This window comes from Arctopsyche grandis, chromosome 1, assembly GCF_051622035.1.
Source record: "Arctopsyche grandis isolate Sample6627 chromosome 1, ASM5162203v2, whole genome shotgun sequence".
NCBI lineage: Eukaryota > Metazoa > Arthropoda > Insecta > Trichoptera > Hydropsychidae > Arctopsyche > Arctopsyche grandis.
In genome coordinates, this window is record NC_135355.1 from 6,970,585 (window position 1) to 6,995,032 (window position 24,448).

The 24,448-nt window shown below is 37.3% G+C and overlaps 3 protein-coding genes and 1 long non-coding RNA gene across 4 annotated transcripts in view; 3 read left to right on the plus strand and 1 right to left on the minus strand.

The window, feature by feature from the left end:
- The first annotated feature begins 1,558 nt into the window (after positions 1 to 1,558).
- Pi3K59F (phosphatidylinositol 3-kinase 59F) lies at positions 1,559 to 7,920 on the plus strand. The gene is made up of 16 exons (XM_077434972.1): positions 1,559 to 1,735; positions 1,955 to 2,143; positions 2,212 to 2,368; positions 2,436 to 2,573; positions 3,045 to 3,167; positions 3,549 to 3,644; positions 4,195 to 4,435; positions 4,505 to 4,610; positions 4,687 to 4,793; positions 4,877 to 5,005; positions 5,085 to 5,217; positions 6,214 to 6,422; positions 6,498 to 7,130; positions 7,213 to 7,426; positions 7,495 to 7,602; positions 7,678 to 7,920. Exons 1-16 carry the CDS (start codon positions 1,665 to 1,667, stop codon positions 7,799 to 7,801), a joined length of 2,778 nt encoding a protein of 925 aa, XP_077291098.1. The 5' UTR covers positions 1,559 to 1,664; the 3' UTR covers positions 7,802 to 7,920.
- Positions 7,832 to 10,028, minus strand: Vps33B (vacuolar protein sorting 33B). Its single transcript, XM_077435122.1, has 2 exons — positions 9,808 to 10,028; positions 7,832 to 9,728 (listed from the first exon to the last, which is right to left on the minus strand). Exons 1-2 carry the CDS (start codon positions 9,966 to 9,968, stop codon positions 7,919 to 7,921), a joined length of 1,971 nt encoding a protein of 656 aa, XP_077291248.1. The 5' UTR covers positions 9,969 to 10,028; the 3' UTR covers positions 7,832 to 7,918.
- Positions 10,029 to 10,674: 646 nt separating this feature from the next.
- LOC143915323 (uncharacterized) overlaps positions 10,675 to 24,448 on the plus strand; it is a 226,791-nt gene continuing 213,017 nt past the window's right edge. Inside the window, exon 1 of the long non-coding RNA XR_013260897.1 lies at positions 10,675 to 10,908. This is a non-coding gene — a long non-coding RNA (uncharacterized LOC143915323). The remainder of the gene's footprint in view (positions 10,909 to 24,448) is intronic.
- LOC143914765 (myotubularin-related protein 10) lies at positions 14,690 to 20,611 on the plus strand. The gene is made up of 13 exons (XM_077435096.1): positions 14,690 to 15,162; positions 16,324 to 16,378; positions 16,460 to 16,584; positions 16,665 to 16,850; positions 16,931 to 17,145; positions 17,224 to 17,365; positions 17,443 to 17,682; positions 18,261 to 18,390; positions 18,460 to 18,595; positions 18,675 to 18,903; positions 18,983 to 19,100; positions 19,205 to 19,431; positions 19,510 to 20,611. Exons 1-13 carry the CDS (start codon positions 15,067 to 15,069, stop codon positions 19,744 to 19,746), a joined length of 2,136 nt encoding a protein of 711 aa, XP_077291222.1. The 5' UTR covers positions 14,690 to 15,066; the 3' UTR covers positions 19,747 to 20,611.

Genomic DNA, 24,448 nt, shown 5'->3' on the forward strand with positions numbered 1-24,448 from the left:
CGCGTGTCTAGTGAAAGATACCGAGATGCGACACCAAAACCTCTCATCACTCTCTCTCTCTCTCTCTCGTTATCACACAAATTATCTATTTTACCATACGACAGGATGTAAAGCTGCACTCTTGAGACATCCAAACTTTCAAAGATGCTCAAGAAGAACGTATGCAATAGAATTCCACAAGAAAGTGAGGCGGCTCAATATACGACATGGTCGAGTTTGGTCACCTTCCTGCGAGTGGGGACCAATTCGGCTGTGTTCAGAGTAGCTACCTCACTCTGCCTTCAGCCGTCATAAATAAAGCACGTGAATCAACATGTCAACATGTCTCGTTCGTTCATCCCCCATAAAAGCGTAAGGGTATTTATATGTTATCCGAGAGTACTAACCCTTTTTTGTGGAATTCTATTGCATACGTTCTTTAGAAAATTAGGATTTCTCGAAACTGAGCCAATATTCAGTGCAATTCGATGCATTCTTCCGGGAATCATTTATTTCGTGCAGGACTGTAAATTCATAAAGAAAAACACGAATCCGACATTTTAAACACATAAATAGATTCTTCCCCATATGTGTATGACCATTTGCAGGTACATAAATTGGGTTATAATTTCGTTAAACGATGCGACGAGCGAAAATAGAGCGGTGTGTATATTTTAATGGTTCGGTGATTACATTGCAAAAGTGAATCGCTACCAGGATAACCACCGCTACGAAAATCGCGTGCGCGGATCTCCCGACGGAAAAATCGGCGTACAAGAAACTGCGCAAATGATATATGTATGTATGAACTATAATTACAAACGAACTATAATTCAGGGAAATAACCAGAACGGAGGTATACCTTCGATCCGCATGAAACATTATATTATCTTTACTACTGCCAGATGTATTTCTTCAAGAATGTTTTTGGTATGGATTGGCCATCGAAAGAATAGTTTTCTAGATGTGGCATTGGGGGAAAGGGTAAAAACACTATAATTTCATGAATAAACTTGAAAAAGTTCAGTCTATTTTGTCGTCTGATCCTGTTTAGAACTAAACGTTTTGTTTTTCTGTTTTAAATATTATTTTTAGTAAAATTTTCAACATTATATTTATTACAAGGTATATCTCGAAATCGATGTAACTTAATGCAATGGTCAAACTCAATACTTTTTGACAATATGCTGTTGAACGTTGTTACAAGTAAGGCACTACCTTAATATTGGCGTTTAATAGATTTTTTATGATCAGATATTGATTATATGGTAAACGGACTACTAGTCATATGTGAACCAGTCACAGGACAACCGGTCACTCTAGATCGGTAACACGTGATCACCCGTCACACCAAAACTGGTCACGAGAAAACTGGTCACACCCTAAAATCGGTCACGAGAAAACTGGTTAACCGATTTTAGGGTGTGACCAGTTTTAGTGTGACGGGTGATCAAGTGTGACCGATCTAGAGCGACCGGTTGTCCTGTGACCGGTTCACATTTGACTAGTAATCACCAAACCGATTATATATATTTTTTCCAGCTATGGACGACACCGATATACTTTTAAGACTAAACTTACACTGGCGAACATGTAATGTAGACAAAAGTAAAAGTGGTGACAGCTTGTGAGTTGTGATGCGTTCGGAGGATTGTTGACGTGCTCCAGCTGTCACTCAAAAAAAGATGGACGATCTCGATAATAAGTTTTGCTGCGTCTATAGCTCCTCGCTGGAACATCGCATCCAAATTAAAATGTAAACAAATTCAATTTCTTTTGTCAAATTGCGTATTAACTTGTTATTTATATCGCTCGCTGTATGTTCTCAATCAAATATCTCATGATGTAAAGGTTATATTTTATATTAAACAAACCCCTCAACAAATGGCCTAAAATTAAATTTATATAATAATAAATCAGCTATACACATCTATAAACAAATAAATAAATTGTTACTATTTTTACTTTCATACAGTGGTACCCTCGAAGGTAGAAGACCCAAACCTGAATATGACAAACTTTTATCTGAGCCGATGCTTAAATTTTCCGGCTTATATCAAGAAGGGTGTTCCGATTTATTCGTCAGCTGCTACATAATAAACAATGGAAGTCACCTCGGTCTTCCCATCATCACATCGTACAAATCATTTTCGACCAGATGGAAGTAAGCCATTGACAATGATTAAATCGATTCGATTCGAATATTTTTTAACTCGTGTTGGATTATTTTAGTTGGAATGAATGGCTCACTTTGACGGTGAACTACAGTGACCTGCCGAGATCGGCCAAACTTGCTATGACGATCTACGACTGTGCGGGACCTGGAAAGCTCATGGTCGTCGGCGGCACTTCGATATCTCTATTCGGGAAGCACGGAATGTTCCGTCAAGTAATCACCGCTTTATCTTAGTGTAATTGTTCATATCGAATGTGTACATGATTGTGATTATTTTTAGGGAATGTTCGATTTGCGCGTGTGGCCTGGAGTCGAAGGTAGCGAAGATACGCCTGGAAAAGCGCCTGATAAAGGTAAAGAACAAATGCAGAGGTTAGCAAAATTAGCCAAAAAACACAGAAATGGACATATCAGTAAGGTGATTAAATTTTTTATATTGATTGATAAGCTTTAATTAAAAGCTTTTTTTTTTGTTTCTATGGAGTTATGAATCAGTATATATGTATGTTATTACAGTTTTCAATCAGTATGGTACAATAATTTATGTATGTATGTTTGTATAATGTATTATATTTGGAAGTATGATTGCAGTATCGCTTGACTGACTTAGGTCATGCGGTCAGCTGATAATTAAATAATATTTAAAGATGTACCACAAAAAGTAGAGCTTATTTCGATATAAGCCAGTTGGTGAGCGTAATGTCTGATACGACAGGTGAAACAGTAATTGTTTTAGAATTTTTATCAAAGTATGTATGATTAATTGTAAAGTAACGTAATACATGCGCAATGTATTTGTTAATAGTCTTTAACTAGTATCATTTTGTTTCAAGTCTCTTAGTCATTGTTCGTCGATTGTGTAAAAGAAACATATTGCTTTGTATTTTAGGTGGATTGGTTGGATCGTCTAACGTTTCGAGAGATTGAAATGATAAACGAGAGTGAGAAGAGAAATTCCGACTATCTTTATCTAATGATCGAATTTCCGAACGTCCAAGTAGACGGTGTTAATGTAAGTGTTGTTTTTTATCAACTTTTTTTTGTGGATAAATCAAAAAATTATGTTTCAATGTATATTATTACATTTATATTTTTAATCTACGAGATGTATAAACAAATGTGACGTCATGTAATGAAACACTTGCTTACCGAAGCTAAAGATGATGCCTATTGGTTATTTTAAACAGTTAGACACCTTCCGCTTGGCCTCTGACGTTTAATTCTTGATAAAATTGATTTTGCAGTATCTACAGATAGTTATCTCCTTTACCAAACTGCTACACTAATTTTCACTATATTGCCATTGAATTTAGCCTGGATCTAGATTTTCTAAGACTTGTTTTATAATGTATTCCAATAAATCTAATGATTAATGTTTCTGTTGTTTTAAAAGCATGCAGTTGTTTATTACGAACAAGATGGTGATGAAATGTATCAATTCCGAGCGCAAGCCGATATCGTAACTGTTCCAGATTGTGAAATACTTCAGGTAAAAATAATTCATATTTATATTATCATATAGAATGATAGTTATTTAACTGCATATTTTGAATATTATTAATTTCATAACAAAGGTTGGTCACAACTGAACTATTGTTTCGAATTATACCTCTCTATATTGTGTTGTATTAAAAATAAGTCAATTAGTTGCATTTGACTTTGCGTATCTGAGAGCAAAGTAGTTGAATGACCCCCGTTGTTGGCTTCTTTGACCTTATTTTTTATATTTCTGCGACGAATGCATTTCTCACTATTCGCACATAAACGTTCAGTATTGGATAAACGGCTCAACTCGTATGAATATCATAATATATTTAAAATAAATTACATTGTTGACTATATTCGTGATGCGATCTGATTTGTATAATATTGTGTGATAAAAATATGTAAACATTTGACTTATTATTCAATTGATAAGATAATTCAATGTGTGACGGACACGGCTCAGAATGGTTCGCAAAAAAAGTATACTAGCGGAAAAATTGTTTAAAAAGTTCATCGAAAGAATTCGAAGTATGTTTATGTGTTCTCGTCTGCAGGAAAATTTGGTAGAAAGTAAACATCATAAATTAGCTCGGTCAGTGCGAAGCGGAATGTCCGACCGAGATGCAAAACCCAACGCTAATATGAGGGATATGCTGAACGCCATCGTGTCCTATTCCCCGACCAAGCAGCTGAGCAATGAAGAGCAGGACCTTGTGTGGAAGTTCCGCTTTTATCTGAGCACACAAAAGAAGGCTCTTACCAAGTTTTTGAAATGCGTAAATTGGAGTTTAAGTGGTATGTTTTGTGAATGAAGCGTATCTCAATTGATTGATTTGAATTGTATAATCGTTTATTATTTCGTAGGGGAGGCTCGTCAAGCTCTGGCTATGATGCAACAATGGTCGCCGATGGATGTCGAAGATGCTTTAGAGTTGCTCACTCCTAATTTTACACACCCAGCCGTAAGAAGGTAATTAATATTGCTATCGACTTGTTCATTTCGATTTAGTGCAATGGAAACCATAATTGTTTCATTATTTATTTAGGTATGCAATATCAAGGCTAAAGCAAGCGCCTGATGAGGATCTCATGCTGTATCTTTTACAATTAGTGCAAGCTTTGAAATACGAAAATTTCGATGAAATTAAAGAAGGTAAGAAGAAATCTCAATATGTAGTTGAACTTATTTCCAAAAAAACATTATAATATACTTATATATGTATATATTTTTTTCAGTGTATAAACAATTCATTCCTTGTACCGATCCGTCGTTAACCGAATCGAAACATGTTCAAAATTCATGTCTAAATGCGTCGAGTTTAGAAAGACGCGAGAGCTCATCGAATGTCGTATCAACAACTAATGGTATTTTATATGATGTTTTAATTTTTTCTTCTTCAAATTTTATACGTTTTAATCGAATGACATATTATGATTTGCGCAGAAAGTTCTCAAACCTTTGGATCAATCGCCGTACATACCGATTTGAACAGTTCTGTAGCTGTTGAAAGTCCACTGCTCAACAGTTTCAGCGCTAGTCAGTCGAATAACAATGGCGAAAATAGTGATATATATTGGTAATTTCATTTTATATGGTTTTTCATCGGGCAATATATAATTGAACTTTATTTCAAATAGTATTCACTAAGTACAAACATTAAAAGTCTGTTCATACCTATCCAGCACGACCCGTATCCTGCAGGTGTCCTGCAAGTGCGGATAGTATTCTTTGGTACATTATGTGGACGTATTCATACATTTACGCATTCATGCGCGTCCATATAGAATGTACTAAAGAATACTGTCCGTACTTGCAGGATACTTACAGGATTCGGGTTGTGCTGGATAGGTATGAACAGACCTTAATTCGGCTACTTTACACTTAAAATCAGATACTATGCACTTAGTACACCTTAGCTTTATTCCGTTAAATGTTTCGGTGATTATTCCGTAAAAAGCGATCTCACGCACGTCACTAAAATCTCGATCACGGAACATCTGGCACCTAAAACTCCATCAATCCAAAGCTATCCACGCGAAATATTGTACTAACGAGAACTCGAGTGCCACATATTCCGTATTCGTGATTTTTGTGGCAACGATTGTCGTGCGCGAGATCGCAATGTGCCAAATAATGATTCGTTAACCACATTAAATATATCATAAACTTAAATAATGATATATGTACATACCTATAAATTCGATTAATAAACAAATTAATGTTCATATTGACAAAAAAACATTGTAAAAAGGTTATAGACACAAACGTACTTAATTAGAAATATAACGTTGCCAGTACAAAAAAAAAAATTGTGTGATTTAGTAATTTTAAAGTGCAAATAAATAAATTACAGTGATAATAATTTTTCTTATGGGCGATATATTAGTTTAATGTTGAATACATTTAATTAAAGTTGAATAATTTGTTTTTCGTACGATATATTAGTTGTGAGTTTACATTATTTTTATGAATGTGAATATGGTCGAAATTAAAGTTCAATTAATTAGTACCCATTTTGATCTATATATGTATGTGAATTAAATTTTGCTATAATTTGTTATCATTTTTTTAGTGACGACATGAACAATTTAACAGATAGTAAATTAAACTTAGCTTCGTTCCTCATCCAAAGAGCTTGCGCCAATTCCTCGTTGGCAAATTATTTTTACTGGTATTTGTTGATTGAGTGTGAAGACCAAGACACTACCGTCAAACAAGATAGAGTCGTACGCGATATGTACCTGACGGTCATGAAGACATTCTCTAAAACTTTAGCAAAAGGTACTTTTTGAAATTGTTTTAAAATACTGAATGTAGATTTTATTATTATGTCTTAACATTTATTTTAAATTATAGGGAATGTAGACTTCCAAAAGAGGCGTTCGTTTTTGGCTCGACAGCAAGTTTTCATCGATAAATTGGTTATGTTAGTGAAGATGGTGACGCGTGAAAGTGGAAATCGTAATAAAAAAGCTGAACGATTGCAGAAACTGTTGGCCGACGCCGAGGCTTTCAAATTCAACTTTTCCAATTTTGAACCTATCCCGTTCCCGTTAGATCCGAACGTTTACATCAAAGGAATCATCGCAAAGAAGGCCAGTCTGTTCAAGTCGGCTTTGATGCCGTCCAAATTAACATTCGTAACAGTCGATGGGACGGAATACGAGGCTATATTCAAACACGGCGATGATCTCAGGCAAGATCAGTTAATATTGCAGATGATCACGCTGATGGATAAACTGTTGCGCCGAGAAAACCTAGACCTTAAGTTGACACCGTACAAAGTATTAGCGACCAGTTCAAAGCATGGGTTTTTACAGTTCATAGAGTCAGTGACGGTGGCCGAGGCTGTAGCCACTGAAGGCAGCATACACAATTTCTTCAGGAAGCATCATCCATCGGAGAACTCTCCATATGGAATCAAACCTGAAATCATGGACACTTATATAAAAAGTTGCGCGGGATATTGCATAATTACCTATTTATTAGGTAATCATAGACTTGATTATATTGAATTTATTTTAAGTATGTATGTGTATATTTTTCAATCAATGTTTGAATAAAATTTTAGGTGTTGGTGATCGGCATTTAGATAATCTGTTATTGACGACATCGGGTGCACTGTTTCATATAGACTTTGGTTATATTCTTGGACGGGATCCAAAACCGTTGCCTCCACCGATGAAGCTCAGTAAAGAGATGGTCGAAGCTATGGGTGGTGTAAATTCTGAACATTTCCAAGAATTTAGAAAGCAATGCTATACTGCATTCTTTCATCTAAGAAGGTCAATACGATTTTGATTTAATTATCAAAGAATTTTGAATGTATTTAAATTAATATGTATATTTTCAGGCATGCTAATCTAATGTTGAATTTATTCTCATTGATGGTTGATGCGACTGTGCCTGATATAGCTTTAGAACCGGACAAAGCCGTTAAGAAAGTGCAAGACAAATTAAGGTATTATTGTTAAATCTTTTTTATTATCATTAGTCAAGTTGTGTTTGTTAGTGACGTATTGATTTATTATTACAGATTGGATCTAGGCGATGAAGAAGCTGTTCACTATTTACAAAACTTATTGGATATGTCAGTAACAGCTGTGATGCCAGCTCTAGTAGAACAATTGCATAAGTTCACTCAGTACTGGCGAAAGTGAATGATCAAATATAATACAGCGATTTTTTTTTATACTTGTGTATAAATATTTAATCTGTAAATACAATATGTTATAATCTATTATTAAAAATATAATAAATTTTTTTTAGCTTTTACACTACATAGCGGCTTGCATTAAATTACCACTCGATATAATAGAATCACTCGTTATTAAAATTTGTCCACCAGTTGACTTTTCCACTAAATGGCAAGCGGCTATTTCCGCTTGGGTTACACCACCGACCACGAAAATTAAGAGAGATCTTGGTTTCATCGGGAAGAAGCCTTTGTTTTCGTCGCTCTTTAGATAATTCGCCACCATCTTGAGATCTTTACAAGCGACGTCTAAATCCATAGCAGTGTTGTCTGTTTGCATCTTTGATAACCGTTCGCCCAATTCATCTACGCCTGATCTCAGACTCTCAATGATCGGCCCTCCGATTTTTACGTCATTGACGAGCAACAGTTTGGTAACAAAGTCGTTCATGTGTTCAACACTTAGCAATATTTTAGAAATCGCTGCGATCAGCGGTGTGTAAGATCCACTGAATACATAACTAGGACACGTAGGTTCGTTGACTATCACGTCGTCCGTTTCAGTCGGCAGTTGCTTTAACTTATTCGCCGTAACTTGAAAGTTGTTTTGCCACCTGGGTAACTTTTCGCTGATGCTTGAAAGATTAGGTATGCCGATTTGAAGCTTCGTGCTTGTCGGCGGTATTATAAGGGAAGCAGTGATGAGGTTTTGGAAAACGTATAGAAATTTGTAGCCAAATGCGTGCAAATACTTCGTAACGAAGTTGTTGTACTCTTCATTGGTTATGCCTTGTGTTAACGTCAAGAGGCACAAGAATTTTAGTGAAAGGAACATGTTAGCGTCTGTGCAAAGGTTCTCATCCAAATATGCAAAGTTTGATTTTCTATTTCTGTTGTATAGTAGTGATCGTTCTACCACTTGAATATCTTCAAATTTGTCACCTAACGATGAAACGATTGTTTCGCAAGCTAGTATGTGATTAGATAGGCATCTCTTGACGGCAATCACCTGCTGTAGCTTTGTCGATATCATCTGTTTCATTTCATCTAACTGTATGTTGCTCATTTTATTGCCTTCGGCGTTCAAATCCTTAGCTTTCGAGCTCAGTATCGGGAAAACAGTGGAAAAATGTCGATATCTTATTTCCGAGTAAATTGAATCCGTGTTACAATCCAAAGTCATTTTGATTGTTTTACTGCTGCTATCAGTTTTCTCTTCTAACATAGGCAATTCTAAATTACCCTTTTTTAGCTTTGTGTTATTAACGTCCAAATCTAAATCGTTGCAATTAACATTGAATATTTCATGTAACAATCCACTATATGTAGCCGGAGTTAATAAGCTGGATGCATAATCTTGGTCTCGGTCGATGATCAACAGTGCTCCATATTCCCCATCATTTTTAATATGAATTTTATCAAACGATTTATAATAAATATCATACATTTCCAAAACGCTTGTTGATTGTTTGCCGATCGATAGAAACATCTTCGGTTGACCGATTATGTGAAACAATGTCCACAGTGAATTGGATACGCTACTCAATAGAGAATTATCTTTATTTATGAATACAGATTTGAATAAAAACGGTAGCTCTAAACTGAGCACACCTTCGTCTACGAATAACAATTCCCACTGAAATGACTTTAATGTGACGATATCGCTCAAACCTTCTTCTTCTACTAGCGTTTCGAATATGGATAGAATCTTCGGAATCATTATGATTATAATCGAAACATTCTCGGCGGAAGTTTGACCAAGTAGACCGTTGACTTGATCGAGAGCATGTTTCAAGTTGATTAAACATGCCGGTATCAAATATATCCTGTTGCTGTTTGTGGTCGCTGCCATCTTTGGGTCCATTTTAAATATCTTATCGACTCCATGTTGACTAAAATGATATAAAAGCAATTATTCGATGAATTTGTATGGAATTTATTTCAACATAACAAAGTTGTTGCAAAAATTACCGTAACCAAGTGACTCCGCATACACGTTCAAATGTCTTGATGAGGGAATGATGTATGTGGAGGTCATGAAGTGGGTTCGATGGAGAAGTTGGGGGCAGAGCTGCAGCCAGACGACGCCTCGATAAACGGCTCAGTCTCTGAGACTCCACACGACCTGACATCGCAATGCGGCTGTCACTTGTACACGTCAAAACATTATCTTATTTGGCCCAAACGTTATTACTTTTTGTCTTTACTCGTTTTATAAATAAACGCGATTTGTTTATTTGAATGGCATGTTACTGACAGTTTAAAACTGAAAAGTCAGGGTGGCCAAGAAATGAGCAAACAACTAAAAATAAATGGTCAGCGACTGAAATTTATATTTGCACGATCTAGATTTATTTTGAAATATACTGAAAGTGTATATCAATAAATTATTTGATTGTGTTTGTAGGCGGGGTACGATGTGTTGACCGTATCCCGGCCTAACGAAACACTGTTGTGTGGTTCAAAGATGGGGTCACCAATGTAGGCGGGGTAGCGATGTGTTGACAGCGCTGTTGGATGATCAGAAGGTTGCGTAGATCACGTCGGATTAGTACCAATGTAGGCGGGTTACATGTGTGTTGACCGTATCCCGGCCTAACGAAACACTGTTGTGCTAGTTTTATAAAGTTTTATTGTTTGCCTATGGTTGTACAAAGGTATGGTATTTGTGGGCAAAAGTATGTCGTTCAGCGGTCTCTGGATATGGTAGAGTGTCGCTGGCTCAGCATTCAGCTATGTACGGAAGGTCTCTGGATACGGCAGTGTGTTGCTGGCTCGTCCGGCTGGTTGATCTTCCAAGTCCGCGTAGTGTAGTGGTGGCTGGTCAGGAGCTGTATGTTGACTGGTCTGCTGCTGTGTGTCGACGCTTGCTGCTGTGGGTCGACTGGCGTTGTTTGGGTTGTACCTCCTTTTATAGTGTTTTTGGAATGCTTGGTGGAAGTGGTTATTGACGCGTACGAAAGGAATTTTGTTTTTCGTCGAGGCGTCGAATTTTCTGGAATGCTTGATGGAAGTGGTCGTACGAGCATTTAGTTTATTGATGCGTACGAAAGGAATTTTGTTTTCGTCGAGGCGTCGAATTTTCTGGAATGCTTGATGGAAGTGGTTATTGACGCGTACGAGAGGAATTTTGTTTTCGTCGAGGCGTCGACTTTTCTGGAATGCTTGGCGCCTTTCCGCTCGATGTATTTTAATGGTGGCGGCGTGTTTCGACCGTTTTGGTTCCACTCGACTGGTAGGGGCGTTCCGCCTGAGTTTAATATAATGACTGCAGGTGCATGTCGTCTGGGTTTCGGGAATGTAGTTTGTTGTTGCGGAATATTCTCGAAGGTTTCGATGACGATGACGACGACGAGATTCCTACATGGCTCTCCGGTGAGTGTTAGCGATGTGTGTGATTTTGTGGGAATCTTGATGTGTTGGAGTCTATTGACTCGATGGCGTCGTTGTTTGTCCGGTTGTGCTGGAGAAAGTTGTCTCAACAGCGGGTCTTGTGTTGCATGCCGGTCCCAGTCTTGTTCTCTACCAGGTTGCTTATTTTGGGAGAGCTGCGTTGGTAGTGAAGGTTTGTGATGGCTTGGATGGTGCTGTTGTGCAGGCTGTTGTGTTCTGCGTGGAGTCATTCGCGTGACTGTTTTGCTGGTTGTGCTGGAGTTAGTTGTCTCGGCAGCGGGTCTTGCGTGAAGAACGTTGGTTGACGAAGTGCGTTGAGTGCTGGTCTTCGTTGGTTGTGCTGGAGTTAGTTGTCTCGGCAGCGGGTCTTGCGTGAAGAACGTTGTTTGACGAAGTGCGTTGAGTGCTGGTCTTCGTTGGTTGTGCTGGAGTTAGTTGTCTCGACAGCGGATCTTGCGTGAAGAACGTTGGTTGACGAAGTGCGTTGAGTGCTGGTCTTCGTTGGTTGTGCTGGAGTTAGTTGTCTCGGCAGCGGGTCTTGCGTGAAGAACGTTGGTTGACGAAGTGCGTTGAGTGCTGGTCTTCGTTGGTTGTGCTGGAGTTAGTTGTCTCGACAGCGGATCTTGCGTGAAGAACGTTGGTTGACGAAGTGCGTTGAGTGCTGGTCTTCGTTGGTTGTGCTGGAGTTAGTTGTCTCGACAGCGGATCTTGCGTGAAGAACGTTGGTTGACGAAGTGCGTTGAGTGCTGGTCTTCGTTGGTTGTGCTGGAGTTAGTTGTCTCGACAGCGGATCTTGCGTGAAGAACGTTGGTTGACGAAGTGCGTTGAGTGCTGGTCTTCGTTGGTTGTGCTGGAGTTATTTGTCTCGACAGCGGATCTTGCGTGAAGAACGTTGGTTGACGAAGTGCGTTGAGTGCTGGTCTTCGTTGGTTGTGCTGGAGTTAGTTGTCTCGGCAGCGGGTCTTGCGTTGCGTACCAGTCCGAGTTGTTCTTTTCTACCATGTTGCTTATTCTGTCTAGGCTACGTTGATAGTCAAGGTTGGTGGTCTGGACGGTGTTGTTGTGCAGGCGTTGTGCTGATTGTGCTGGAGTTAGTTGTCTCGACAGCGGCTGTGTTGTGTTGGAGCTAGTTGGCTCAGTGGCGATTTGTTTCGCCGGTTGTGCTGGAGTGGGTTGACTCAACAGCGGGTTGTGTTGGTAGCTGGTCCATATGTACTTTCACACCATGTTACTGTTGCGGTCGTTACAATGGTAGTGAAGGTTTGTGACGGTCTGAACGGTGCTGTTGTGCAGGCTGCGGCGTCCTGCATGGGCTCATCGAGGTGATGAATCATCGAAGGTGTGATGAGCGGTGCTGGCGGATCAACAGTAGTGGATCCATTTGGTTGTTGTCTCCGGGTTGCGTTTTGTTGTGGCGAAAGCTGCGGAGTTGTTTGACATGGTCACTAGTTGTGGGGACATGTAGCGGACTGCGTTTGAAGTCTGCGTTGAGGGTTGCGTTGTAGACTGCGTTGTAGGCTGCGGTTGCGTGAAGTCTGCGGTTGCATGAAGCTTGCGGTTGCGTGAAGCTTGTGGTTGCTCGAAGCTTGCGGTTGCGTGAAGGCTTCTGGCTGTTGCCTTGTCGTGGCGTTTGTTGGCTGCTTTGTAGGCTGCGCTGTGGGCTGCTATGTAGGCTGCGATGTGGGCTGCTATGTAGGCTGCGATGTGGGCTGCTATGTAGGCTGCGATGTGGGCTGCTATGTAGGCTGCGATGTGGGCTGCTATGTAGGCTGCGCTGTTGACTGCTGTCGTGGCGGCTGTTGGTTGTTGTGGAGGCTGCACTGTGGGCTGCCGTGTTGACTGCGCTGTTGACTGCTATGAAGGCTGCGTAGTTCAAAGATGGGGTCACCAATGTAGGCGGGGTACGATGTGTTGACCGTATCCCGGCCTAACGAAACACTGTTGTGTGGTTCAAAGATGGGGTCACCAATGTAGGCGGGGTAGCGATGTGTTGACAGCGCTGTTGGATGATCAGAAGGTTGCGTAGATCACGTCGGGGTCACCAATGTAGGCGGGGTACGATGTGTTGACCGTATCCCGGCCTAACGAAACACTGTGTTTCGTTAGGCCGGGATACGGTCAACACACATGTAACCCGCCTACATTGGTACTACTCCGACGTGATCTACGCAACCTTCTGATCATCCAACAGCGCTGTCAACACATCGCTACCCCGCCTACATTGGTGACCCCATCTTTGAACCACACAACAGTGTTTCGTTAGGCCGGGATACGGTCAACACATCGTACCCCGCCTACATGTTTTTATTTATTTCTGTTATGTTTTTTTATTATGCGATTTTTTGAATATGGTTCAATGGTTATTCCACTCAAAACGATTTCACAGACGTCACTAAAATCTTGATCACGGAACATCTGGTCTCCAAAAATTCCATCCAACTCGAACTATTGGTTTAGTGATTACTAGTCAAATGTGAACCGGTCACAGGACAACCGGTCGCTCTAGATCGGTCACACTAAAACTGGTCACGAGAAAACTGGTCACACCCTAAAATCAGTCACGAGAAAACTGGTTAACCGATTTTGGGGTGTGACCAGTTTTTTTTTTACATATAATTACTATTGTAACAAGTGAACATAAATAAAGGATCCTCTTAGTGTTAGTACACAATCAGAGTTTTCATAGACCTCCTGCGGTACATTTACCGCGGTGAATTAAGATTTGTGATTTGACATACGAACTGTCAAAGTGAAATGAACGCAAAAGCGATTGCCAACCTTGTCGGCGTGGCTAGAGGCTAGAGAGCGTCAGATGAGCTGACTCTGATGGGATGCCCGCGAACTCTTCGCGAAGACCACAAACAACGGCCACGGCCACGGTCACGAGGGCCTTTGGCTCGAACATATGTCTAGTCGATAATAATAAAAATTTCGTAAATAAAAAGTATTTGAGAATATTTTTGTTTGTGTGACCAATTTTAAATTTTTGGGTGTGACCAGTTTCATCGTGTGACCAGTTTTCTCTTGACCAGTTTAAGCGTGTGACCAATTTTAGCGTGTGACCAATTTTCTCGTGACCAGTTTTAGCGTGTGACCAATTTTCTCGTGACCAGTTTTAGCGTGTGACCAGTTTTCTCGTGACCAGTTTTAGCGTGTGAGTAGTTTTCTCGTGACCAGTTTTAGCGTGACGGATGATCACGAGTAACCGATCTAGAGCGACCAGTTGTCCTGTGACAGGTTCACATTTGACTAGTAATCACCGAACCCGCCACAATATGACTAGTCGATGATAATAAAAATTTCGCGAGCAGTTTTCTTGCGACCAATTTTCATTTCTCATGCGAGCGATTCGCGCTTGACAAGTAATCACCGAACCGGAAACGATATGACGATGTCACGATGAGAGCAACGTTGCAAGTGTGCATGATGAAAGCGTCGTATGTGGAGACGGGGTCGGGGCGAGTTGTGTGTGTTGTGTGTGTGTGTGTGTGTGTGTGTGTGTGTTGCGGCCTAACCTGAGGCGGCGGATGTCAGGTGGAGTTGGAGTTGTCGTTGTCGTTGTCGTTGTCGTTGTCTCGTAGAAGGGATCGAGCGCGCGCCCCCCGGCGAGGCGAAAGGTGAGGTGGGTGAGGTGGGTGAGGTGGGGGAGTGACGAGTGGGCCCCCAGGCGCTAGTGAGGCGATTCGCGAACACTCGCGGATCCCCCCACTCCGCCACCCCCCACTGCGGCGCACCCACTAACAAACGTCACTCACTTTTAGGCGAGTTCCCGCTCCCGCTCCCGCTCCTGCACCTGCACCTGCACCTGCACCTGCAATATGGCAACTCGCCTTTGAAATGTCGATGGATAAACTGAAGCGAAATATCATGAACGACAAGAAACTGGTGCACAACTTCAAGAGCTACATCGGATTGGACGATAACAACTTTCAAGTAAATATTACTTTCATTGCACATATGAAGCGTTTAACCTTTTCATTTTCACACCCACCACTTGCTCAATGTTTGGTTTCCACTCGGGTATTTATTTTCGATTTGAATTCGTTTTTATATTTATTTCGAAACTACGCCACTATTCAGTGCATTTGGATGCATCCAGCTTCAGATATTCTTAAACAACGTTTAGCATAATTAGCCAAAGTTATACATTTTCTACAGTCCAGCTAATAAACATTCTGCTGTGTGATTTGAGTAGTGTTTGATATTGTTTCTGTGATAATACACAGTTTTCCGAAGCAGAATCAGTCTTCTATCCATGAATTTTAATATCTTAGAACCAGTTTCCAGTTTTAATATCATAGAACTTGACTCAACTTCGATAACTATGTAATAATGTAATAATAATTCCAAGTCTTATCTCGGAATCCGCATGAGGCAAATTACTCTCTAGTGATAGTGAAAAAGCGTTTCTTCGTTTCCTATATAGGAAAGAGTATGGGTATTACCTATATCTCTACAGTACTCCTTTACTTTTCGGCATCCTTGGTTTAATTGCCTTGAATTTCAGAGAAACTTCTCATTTATTCGTTTTGTTCTCCAGCTTCTACATGGTGATACGTCATGGCCGTCGTTGCTGGAACAGTTGGGACTTTATATCCATAATAATTATGTGCGTGATCATCATTTAATAGCTGTACCTCCTAGTTGGTGACATCATCATTTAATAGTTGTACCTCCTGCCCGCACAGTACTTTATTGGATGGCTCCAATTTCAAAAGCTAGCCGACTTCCTAATGAAATCGTTGCTGCTGTGCTTGATTGTGATATTTTCCGCCTCAGTGAGTGTAGGTTGTTGGCGATTATTTTAACCTATTTGTCTGGTAGCCTGCGCTCATCATTATTTTCATAATTGGATGTGATTAATGAATGGAATTTTGATCTTATCTCTTCCATTTGGGCCTCGCAGGGATGTTTTGTATTTGCCGCTGATTCTTATATATTAGTGCTGACTGTAGATGCAAGACATTCCTTACTATATATTTTGTTATTTGATATTTTGAATTTTTCTGCTATTATAATAATGCTATATTTTATTATTTACATATATGCATGTGATTACCAGTAATTTAATTCAGTTTTAAATTTTAACCATAGGTCAATCGAGAATTGGATAAACCAATAGAAGAAATAAAGCCAAAGCTACTTGCAGGTAATTTTTTACAAATAAAACTCAATATTTTTAAAGAATAAAATGCACTATTGTAATTATTAATAACATTTTGTTTTTAAGGTGAACTAGTCATCGGAGTGGCTCACAATGTTTTATTGTACGCTCCCGTTAGTGAAAAACCTTACGGTCGCATCGGATCTTTGTTCGTAACCAACTATAAACTATCATTTATCACTGACGATCCTGTAAATACAATATAGATATAATGATTACGCATTTTGTCTTTGACGTTTTGTAGCAACGATATATATCTGATTTATTTCAGACGATTGGAGGATGTCGACAACAAAGCTTGATACTTGGGCTGCACGATGTTACGTTGAGTATGATCGCATCGGTATTCGAATTGAGCGGACTTGACGAAGAATCCGGTGGAAAATGGCGAAGACGACATTTAAGACCGTCGCATCCCCTTCCGAAGAAGGTCCAAGCCTTGCAAATCATATGCAAGGTAACTGATTTGCAATGTGTAATGAGATATTGTTTTGTTGCAAAATCTTCTGGTTATTTATGTTGTCTTAATTATTTTAGAATATGCGGGTCCTTGCTTTTGGTTTCAAAATGTCAGCTTCGGGAAAGGGCCGAACTATTGCAGCTTCTCTTTTGCACCACGCTTTTCCTAAAAGACACTTTTTATTGTTTGCGTATGAATATAAGGAACCGTACTATTCAACTGTCGGAGATGTGAATATGTTTCAACGCCATAATGATTGGAAAAGAGAAATGGACAGGACGAATTGTCAAAAGTGTGCACCGTTATGTAAATGTATATTTTGTATTGTATATAACCTTTTGTATTAAAATTTATTTGTAATTTAATATAGTTGGCGTATTTCTCGAGCTAACGGTACTGCTGAAGGCTTCTATCAAGGAGCTGGTGAGTCATTAGTAGTTCCTGCTAGCGTATTGGACTTTCAGCTGTCTGAAGCAGCGGGTCATTTTAGAAAAGGAAGAGTTCCAATATGGGTATTCGTTATTTACGAAATCATTTGAATATATACATATGTGATTCAATGAATACTTACGTTGATTTGTTTGCGAAGGTTTGGAGCACTCCAGGAGGGGCGTGTTTGGTGAGATCTGGTGAACTATTCAATACTGGTAATTCGGGAAACACTGGAACACCATCTCACGTTCCCGAGTCGGTGTTGTTGGAAGCGATAAGAAAGACACATCCTGCCAAATCGGCCTCTAAAGTTTTACCTCTATCTATTCCATCTCTTCGAAGCGCATTTAAAAAACTCACAAATCTTTGTACTCCAAATACTATGACAGATTTTTGGGTATGTGTGTTTTTTTTTAATATTTGAAATGTATTTTCAGTTGTAATATATTTTGACTAGTTGGAATATATTTCGTCTAACCCAAGTAAGTTGATTCATATGATGAATTACATTCCTACTGATCAAAATATATTACAACTCAAAATACAGTTCAACTATAAGTTGGTACCAGGTAAAATGGAGAGGTTAGGTTTTCGTAAAAACATTACTTGACTACTAAATTGAGTTGGAAAGTCACATTTTTGTTTTGACCACATTCTTAGAGTTACCGTAATACAGTACTCATTACCTTTATTCGTAAAACCTTGCAAATATTAACGCATTATTGAATTCTAAAGCATTCGAAAAACCATCAGGGCTGTCAAAATTCAACTGTTATATTACAACTGGCGCACATTGTTGAAAGTTTATTTGCACTTGTAGAGATTTTATTTACTGGTTGAATTGCATTTGAATATGAGTGACCTAAAACGCCAGTTGGAATATATTAGAACTGAAAATTCACTTACTGTAACTGTAACATATATAATACTAATAATACATTTTTGTGATTTTTTAATGTATAATTTGATTTTTAGGAACTAGATGGTCAATTTTATTCAGCAATGGAAAACACTCGATGGTTAAAATACGTTTCTGAATGCTTATCCGTGGCCGAACAAGCTGCTGGATACCTCTCTGATAATATAACAGTCGTTCTACAAGAAGGTATGCAAATATTGCAAATTAAATTGTAATAAATATTGCTATGTACATTTTTTGTTTGTACTTTTTTAGGTGATGGTATGGATTATTGTGCTGTAGTATCATCATTAATACAGCTTTTATTAGATTCACATAGTCGGACTATTAAAGGCTTCCAATCATTGATACAAAAGGAATGGATAGCTCTCGGGCATCCTTTTTCTGATAGGTGTGCTATTGAATTGTGTATTTTTAGACATATAATTGTAGATTAAAATAGTTGGTAATATTATTTTATGAATGTTTAGACTGGGACATGTGTCTCTCGATGATTCCGATATATCAGATGGCGACCGTGAAGCTTCTCCCGTGTTCTTACTCTTTTTGGATTGTTGTTGGCAAATCCAAAAACAGTTTCCACTATCGTTTGAGTTCACAGAAAGTTATCTAACGACGTTGTGGGATTCAGCTCACAATCAATTGTTTGATACATTTCTTTTCAATAGCCCTAGAGAGAGAGATTTGGCAGCGAGTAAGGTATAACTATAATTCCGTTGTAATATCTATGAAATTTATTAGTCGGTATTAGAATTTAATCAATGTCGTTGAATTTTAGTGTTTGACATTTCGATCAGTATGGGATTGGAAAGAGCAATTCATCGAAGAGGACATACAATATTTTTACAATCCGTTGTATTCTCCGCCGACTCAACACACTCATCCCCCAAAATCGAGTAAGTATATGTTTTTAAATTGCAACGAAATCCTCGTTGTTCACCGTTCGTAGTTGCAAAAATCTCTTCGGGTTCTGTGTGTTTATGTGAGTAATATTTTGCAGTAATTCCACCGTCTGCTATTCGTCTGCCGGGCTTGGCTAGTCCTCAAAAGTCTGCAATTTCAGAACACCTATGGTTGTCGCCGAGTCCTAATAGACTGTTACCGAAGACTTCCGTTCCTTACCTGGACATATGGCAGCAGTGTTACTTTCGATGGCTTCCACTTTTGCATCTTCCAGGATCGGGAGATATCCAATTTTTGTTGTATCATATTAAAATTACGAGAGAGGTTAGAATCGATACATGTTTTTTTTTTAGTTTTTTTTTTAATTACATGTATAATGTACTCTTTTAATTGGTGTTACAGGTGAAAATTCTTCAAGAGAAATTAGCAACGAAGGATATTAATAGAAGATCAAATGGCGCGAAAGATGAGGATTCCAATATAGCTTTGGATTGCCCTTCTCTGAATACCGTTGGTGCTTTTTTCCCATTCGTTGGAAATACAACCGGAGCTGGAGATTCACACGCATTACTCACTACTAGTCTACTTGAACCTCATCAACAACTCGATTCACAGTCAATTCTCAATGCTCCCGATTAGTAATCTGTATTTTTGTGTTTTTTTTTTTTTTTTTTTACATTGATAACAATATTAGAGTTCGTATACAAAACATTTAGTTAGTTAGTTGTGTTCTTATTTATTTATTTTATACTTCTATTCAGTAGATGTAAGACTTGGCAACTACCGTAAAAAATTGTAATTATTGTTCATAAAATTAATTTAAGTCTAATTTGTAAATTTTTTAATTAATGTCACATTTATATTTACATAGAAATTGTGATAATCAAAATTTTTTGATATTAAATTTTAGCATCATTAAGTGCATTCGAACTCGGTTATAGACTAGTTAGAATTTTGACATCTAAAAAATTTGGATTAATTTCCAATATAATTGAATTGAGTTTGACTTTAATGCTTTTTTACTTTAAAAGTACAAAAAATATGTTGTACAATTTATTATTATATAATATGAGATTGTGATTGAAATAAAATGCATAACCAATTAGAAGATTAGGCATTACATTGGCCATTGACGAAGTAGTTTATTCTTTAGATTATGTAATAAATATATACGTATTTTATAATACAGTGATAAATTTAGTATATATACTAAATCTGTAAACATTTTTCTCGATATGTATGATTATTAGATAACTTTTTCAAAATCATTTGTCGTCTTCGTCACTGATGTCGATTTTTCCGTACATATTATTCAGTGAACAAATTTATAGATATTGGTAACCAATTACATACCATACTTCCATTGAAACGTTTAGATATACAATATAAAATGTGTCTTAATTACGATGCCATTTTGATATTCAACCATTCTTTCCGAGTGAAATGTACTGGGGAAGAAGTTGGAGCTCGCACCGTTGCTGGTGTAATCTGGCGGATGATAACCGAAAATTTTTATTCCTATCGAGTATATTTACAAATAATTTTCGAACGTGCTTAGAATGTGGCGTAAAACTTCCTAGCTTGTTTTACGTTGTTTTATTAATGTCAATGAAGATTCTTGCGTTGTTGAAGAATTTTAACGAAATGTTCAAAGATTGCAAATATATTTGACGTTATTTAGCTGAAAAGTTTATATGATATAGTATTATAAAGTCGTTAATAATCTATATACACACACACATAGCAATATTGTATTTGTATATATTCTATATGATAGTATATTTTAAATATTTCATATTTAAAAAATATAAATCTTGATATCCCATAAATAGTTATTAATTTACATTTTGTAAAAATTGCATTGAGGTTATGAAATTCTATATATATGTAGCTATGATTCTGGGTTTTTTTTACTGCATTGATTGTCTCAAATCCTGTAAATGGAAAGTTTTAATGTATGTTTAATATTTATTATTATTGTTTGTAAAGAATGATTTTAATTTATAATTTACTTTAGCACTAATTTGTAAGTTTCGTTCTGTCAGATTTTTACTTCGGTCATAAAAAATTAAATATTCATTCCTCGCTATATAAATATTTGCTAGATTTGTTCCTGTGATACATATCCAAATCGCCTACATAATTATAATCGTTTTAACAATATATATATTATATACATATATATATAATTTCGATTTCATTATACAAGTTATATACATAGATATTTACAATGATTAAGCCAGAAACTCAACGAGGGATGAATGTTTTTTGTATTTATAAATTCTGAAGATGTTCATAAAACAATTTCGAAAGATTATTCCTTGAATATGACATTTTAATAAGTCTAGAAAAGTAATGCATTTCTTATGAATATTCAGTTACATTCCCAAGAATGACTATTATGTATGAAAATTTAATGTCTCAATATCAAAACATTTTTTTATTTTATTTTTTTACAATTATTTTAAGCTGGAACCAAAAATTTAACACAAATAATATTGTTCATACCTCTCTTGTTATTATTTATTATTATGATAAATTAAAATATAATAAAAAAAAACAATTTAAAGATTACGTCGTGTCTCAGTTGTATTATTGATTAAATTATTTTCTGCTATCCTGGCTAATAACAATATATATGATTTGATTATGAGCAGTGTTGTGATTAGTCATCGAACCGTATTTGTCTGATTTTACAGTCGGGTGAGCAAATATATATTATTTACCTTAGCAAATTCATGTATTTCCAAGGAAACATTACGGATGGTAAAATTACACGCCAATTAAACTGGATGTAATTAATTTTGCCTGGTATCACGTGAACTTTGCAAATGTGAAACAACGTAAAATCTTCGTCTCGGTTCGCTGTGGGATTGAGATATGCAATGAACTTCAGATACACCGAACGTGACCTTTCTAGCCATAACAGTTATGTGCAAATAGACGATAAATGCAAAAAATCAGTGTATGTTTTTTCACTTCAAATGAAAGTACCGTTTTACAAAATTCACACTAGCGCAAAACATTCACCGAGGAAGATGACATTTCAGTATATGAAAGGAATATTAAAGCTTAGCTGAAAAAAAAAGAATAATGACTAACGAAATGCAATGAGTGTATCGGTTGAGCGAGTTCGATGATTAAGCGAATAATAACATTTGAAAGAATTAATAAAAAGTGCATTAACCCTTTCTCGGATCTTGGGAAGTGACCGTTGGTGTGTGACGGAGAACAGTGGAGTATATGATGTTGGATTTCTTGTAAGTTTCAGATAATATCATTTGAATTACAGTCTGGGTGTGCAATGAGAATTGAAGATTGGGATAAATGGATTATTATTGTGATGTAGACATTATTTTATGGGATGGTCGTTTCGATTTTTGCTATTGAGACGAAAACAAAATTGATCCGAGAGTTCATTCAAGTTCATCGACATCGAGAATACGCGTTCGCAACATCCAAAATTGGCAAGTGAAGTGAAAATAATAATAAAAAGAGACGCGACTAGGCTGTAGCTAAACCACTTGCCATTACGAAATACAGTTAGATTCGAATGGAAAAGTTCGGACGACTTTGTAAAAGAAGTTTCAAAGAAAACACACATACATATGTATATATTAGTGAATTTTTCATGAAGAATTCATCTTATTTTTATAAATGCTGAAATTTTCACATTTTGAGTTTAATGTTAGAAGAGGCTAAAGTTTTTTTATCTTCACGTTTTCTCTACCCATTCATAAATCAAACTTTATCGAATGTATTTTACAATAAAAACAAATGAGAATTCAATTATTTGCAGATAAATATGTACTTGTAATGGAGCTCTTCGAGATTTATTTATTTATATTTGATTTATTATTACATTAAGAATGGATAAAGAATAATAATGGCCAATGCGACCTGACAGGTTGCCCCAATGCGTCACACCAGTTTTACAAAAAAAACAAGAAAAATAACAAATTAGCAATCATTCGTCTCATTCAAATATACTCGTGTTGAATCTCATGAAACTGACCAGTTCATCAACATGACGATCAAACAGGCTCATCTAACACATTAAGGAACCGGATAGCCTTTACAAGAGACGAGTTATTGAAAGTAGACGTTTTCGCAACAATAGCTCTACCGCATTCAGGCGCCCAAAATTTAAGTTCCTATAAAATCGAAGGGTTGTCAATACTTCCCTTTAATACTCTAAAGAAGTATTTGGAAATGGCAATAATTCTTCTCGATGATAGTGAGTCAAAGCCTAGGACACCCTGTAAAAAGGCTGTGGGAAATAAATAGGGGTGATATTTATATTTCCTCGTGTAAAGGTATCGAAGAAACTTTTTTTGGACTCTTTGTATCGAGAGAAAATTTAATTTCAGTGGGACTCCAAATTACAGACCCAAACTCTAATATGCTCCGGACAAGCGAACAATAAAGCAACACCATTATACTTGGATCTTGGAAGTAGTGAGCATTGCGCAAAACAAATCCAAGCATTTTAGTAGCCCTACAGCACATATTTGAAATATGAGTCGAAAATTTGAAGTCACTCCTAAACAGTATGTCAAGATCCACAGTTGAGTCAGCTCTCGGTAGCTGATAGTTCCGAAGGCTATAAGAGAACTCAATAGGGGACAGAGACCTTAAAAAGGAAATAACATGGCACTTTGTCAAGCTGAACGGTAGATTATTATTAATAGACCATTCAGATATTAATTCTAAGTCATCCTGCAATTCCTCACAGTCGGAATGAAAGCTGATTGTTCTAAAATATTCAAGTCATCTGCAAAAAGGAGAAATCCAGAGTGATTAATCGACATACCAATATCATTAACAAACAAAAGAAACAATAATGGACCTAGGTTGGAGCCTTGTGGTACACCAGATGAAGCGTGATATTCATCCGATCAAATATTTTTAAGTTTGGTTCATTGTATCATTATCGGAATCTCTAATGCACTTGAATGGTCGAAAATATAACAGATAGAAAATAAAACATATAAAAAGATGATGACTGATTGAAAAAGTTTCTACCCTTCAGATTTAAGTTAAAAAGGTTAGGCTGTATCTAGACATCAGTTCTGACTTATTTTGAATCTGTAGTAATCATTAGTAGTAGCTGAAGTTACTATTTTAAACTTCTTTATGTTTTAATTCTACTTGGGCCTGAACTCCTGTTTCCTCTAAAATAGTCTGTCTTGCACCATATCTGGAACACTCCACATTTTCCCCTGTAGTTTCTTTTAAAAGCCTTCTGAAGTTCATCTGTAGGATGTTCCTCAGCTAGCCCAATTGAGACCTATCAATGCATAGTCGGCAAAAATTATCTATTTTTGGTAAGCCCTTTTAG

Bases quoted from the DNA above. Each gene is read 5' to 3' on its own strand.
- Pi3K59F (XM_077434972.1), top strand. From the start codon at position 1,665: ATGGACGATCTCGATAATAAGTTTTGCTGCGTCTATAGCTCCTCGCTG. The intron at 4,611-4,686 runs GTAATTAATATT...TTATTTATTTAG, and splicing joins ACACACCCAGCCGTAAGAAG to GTATGCAATATCAAGGCTAA. The intron at 6,423-6,497 runs GTACTTTTTGAA...TTTAAATTATAG, and splicing joins CTCTAAAACTTTAGCAAAAG to GGAATGTAGACTTCCAAAAG.
- Vps33B (XM_077435122.1), bottom strand. From the start codon at position 9,968: ATGTCAGGTCGTGTGGAGTCTCAGAGACTGAGCCGTTTATCGAGGCGT. The intron at 9,729-9,807 runs GTAATTTTTGCA...ATATCATTTTAG, and splicing joins TGCGGAGTCACTTGGTTACG to TCAACATGGAGTCGATAAGA.
- LOC143914765 (XM_077435096.1), top strand. From the start codon at position 15,067: ATGTCGATGGATAAACTGAAGCGAAATATCATGAACGACAAGAAACTG. The intron at 17,366-17,442 runs GTATTCGTTATT...TTGTTTGCGAAG, and splicing joins AAGGAAGAGTTCCAATATGG to GTTTGGAGCACTCCAGGAGG. The intron at 17,683-18,260 runs GTATGTGTGTTT...TTTGATTTTTAG, and splicing joins ATACTATGACAGATTTTTGG to GAACTAGATGGTCAATTTTA.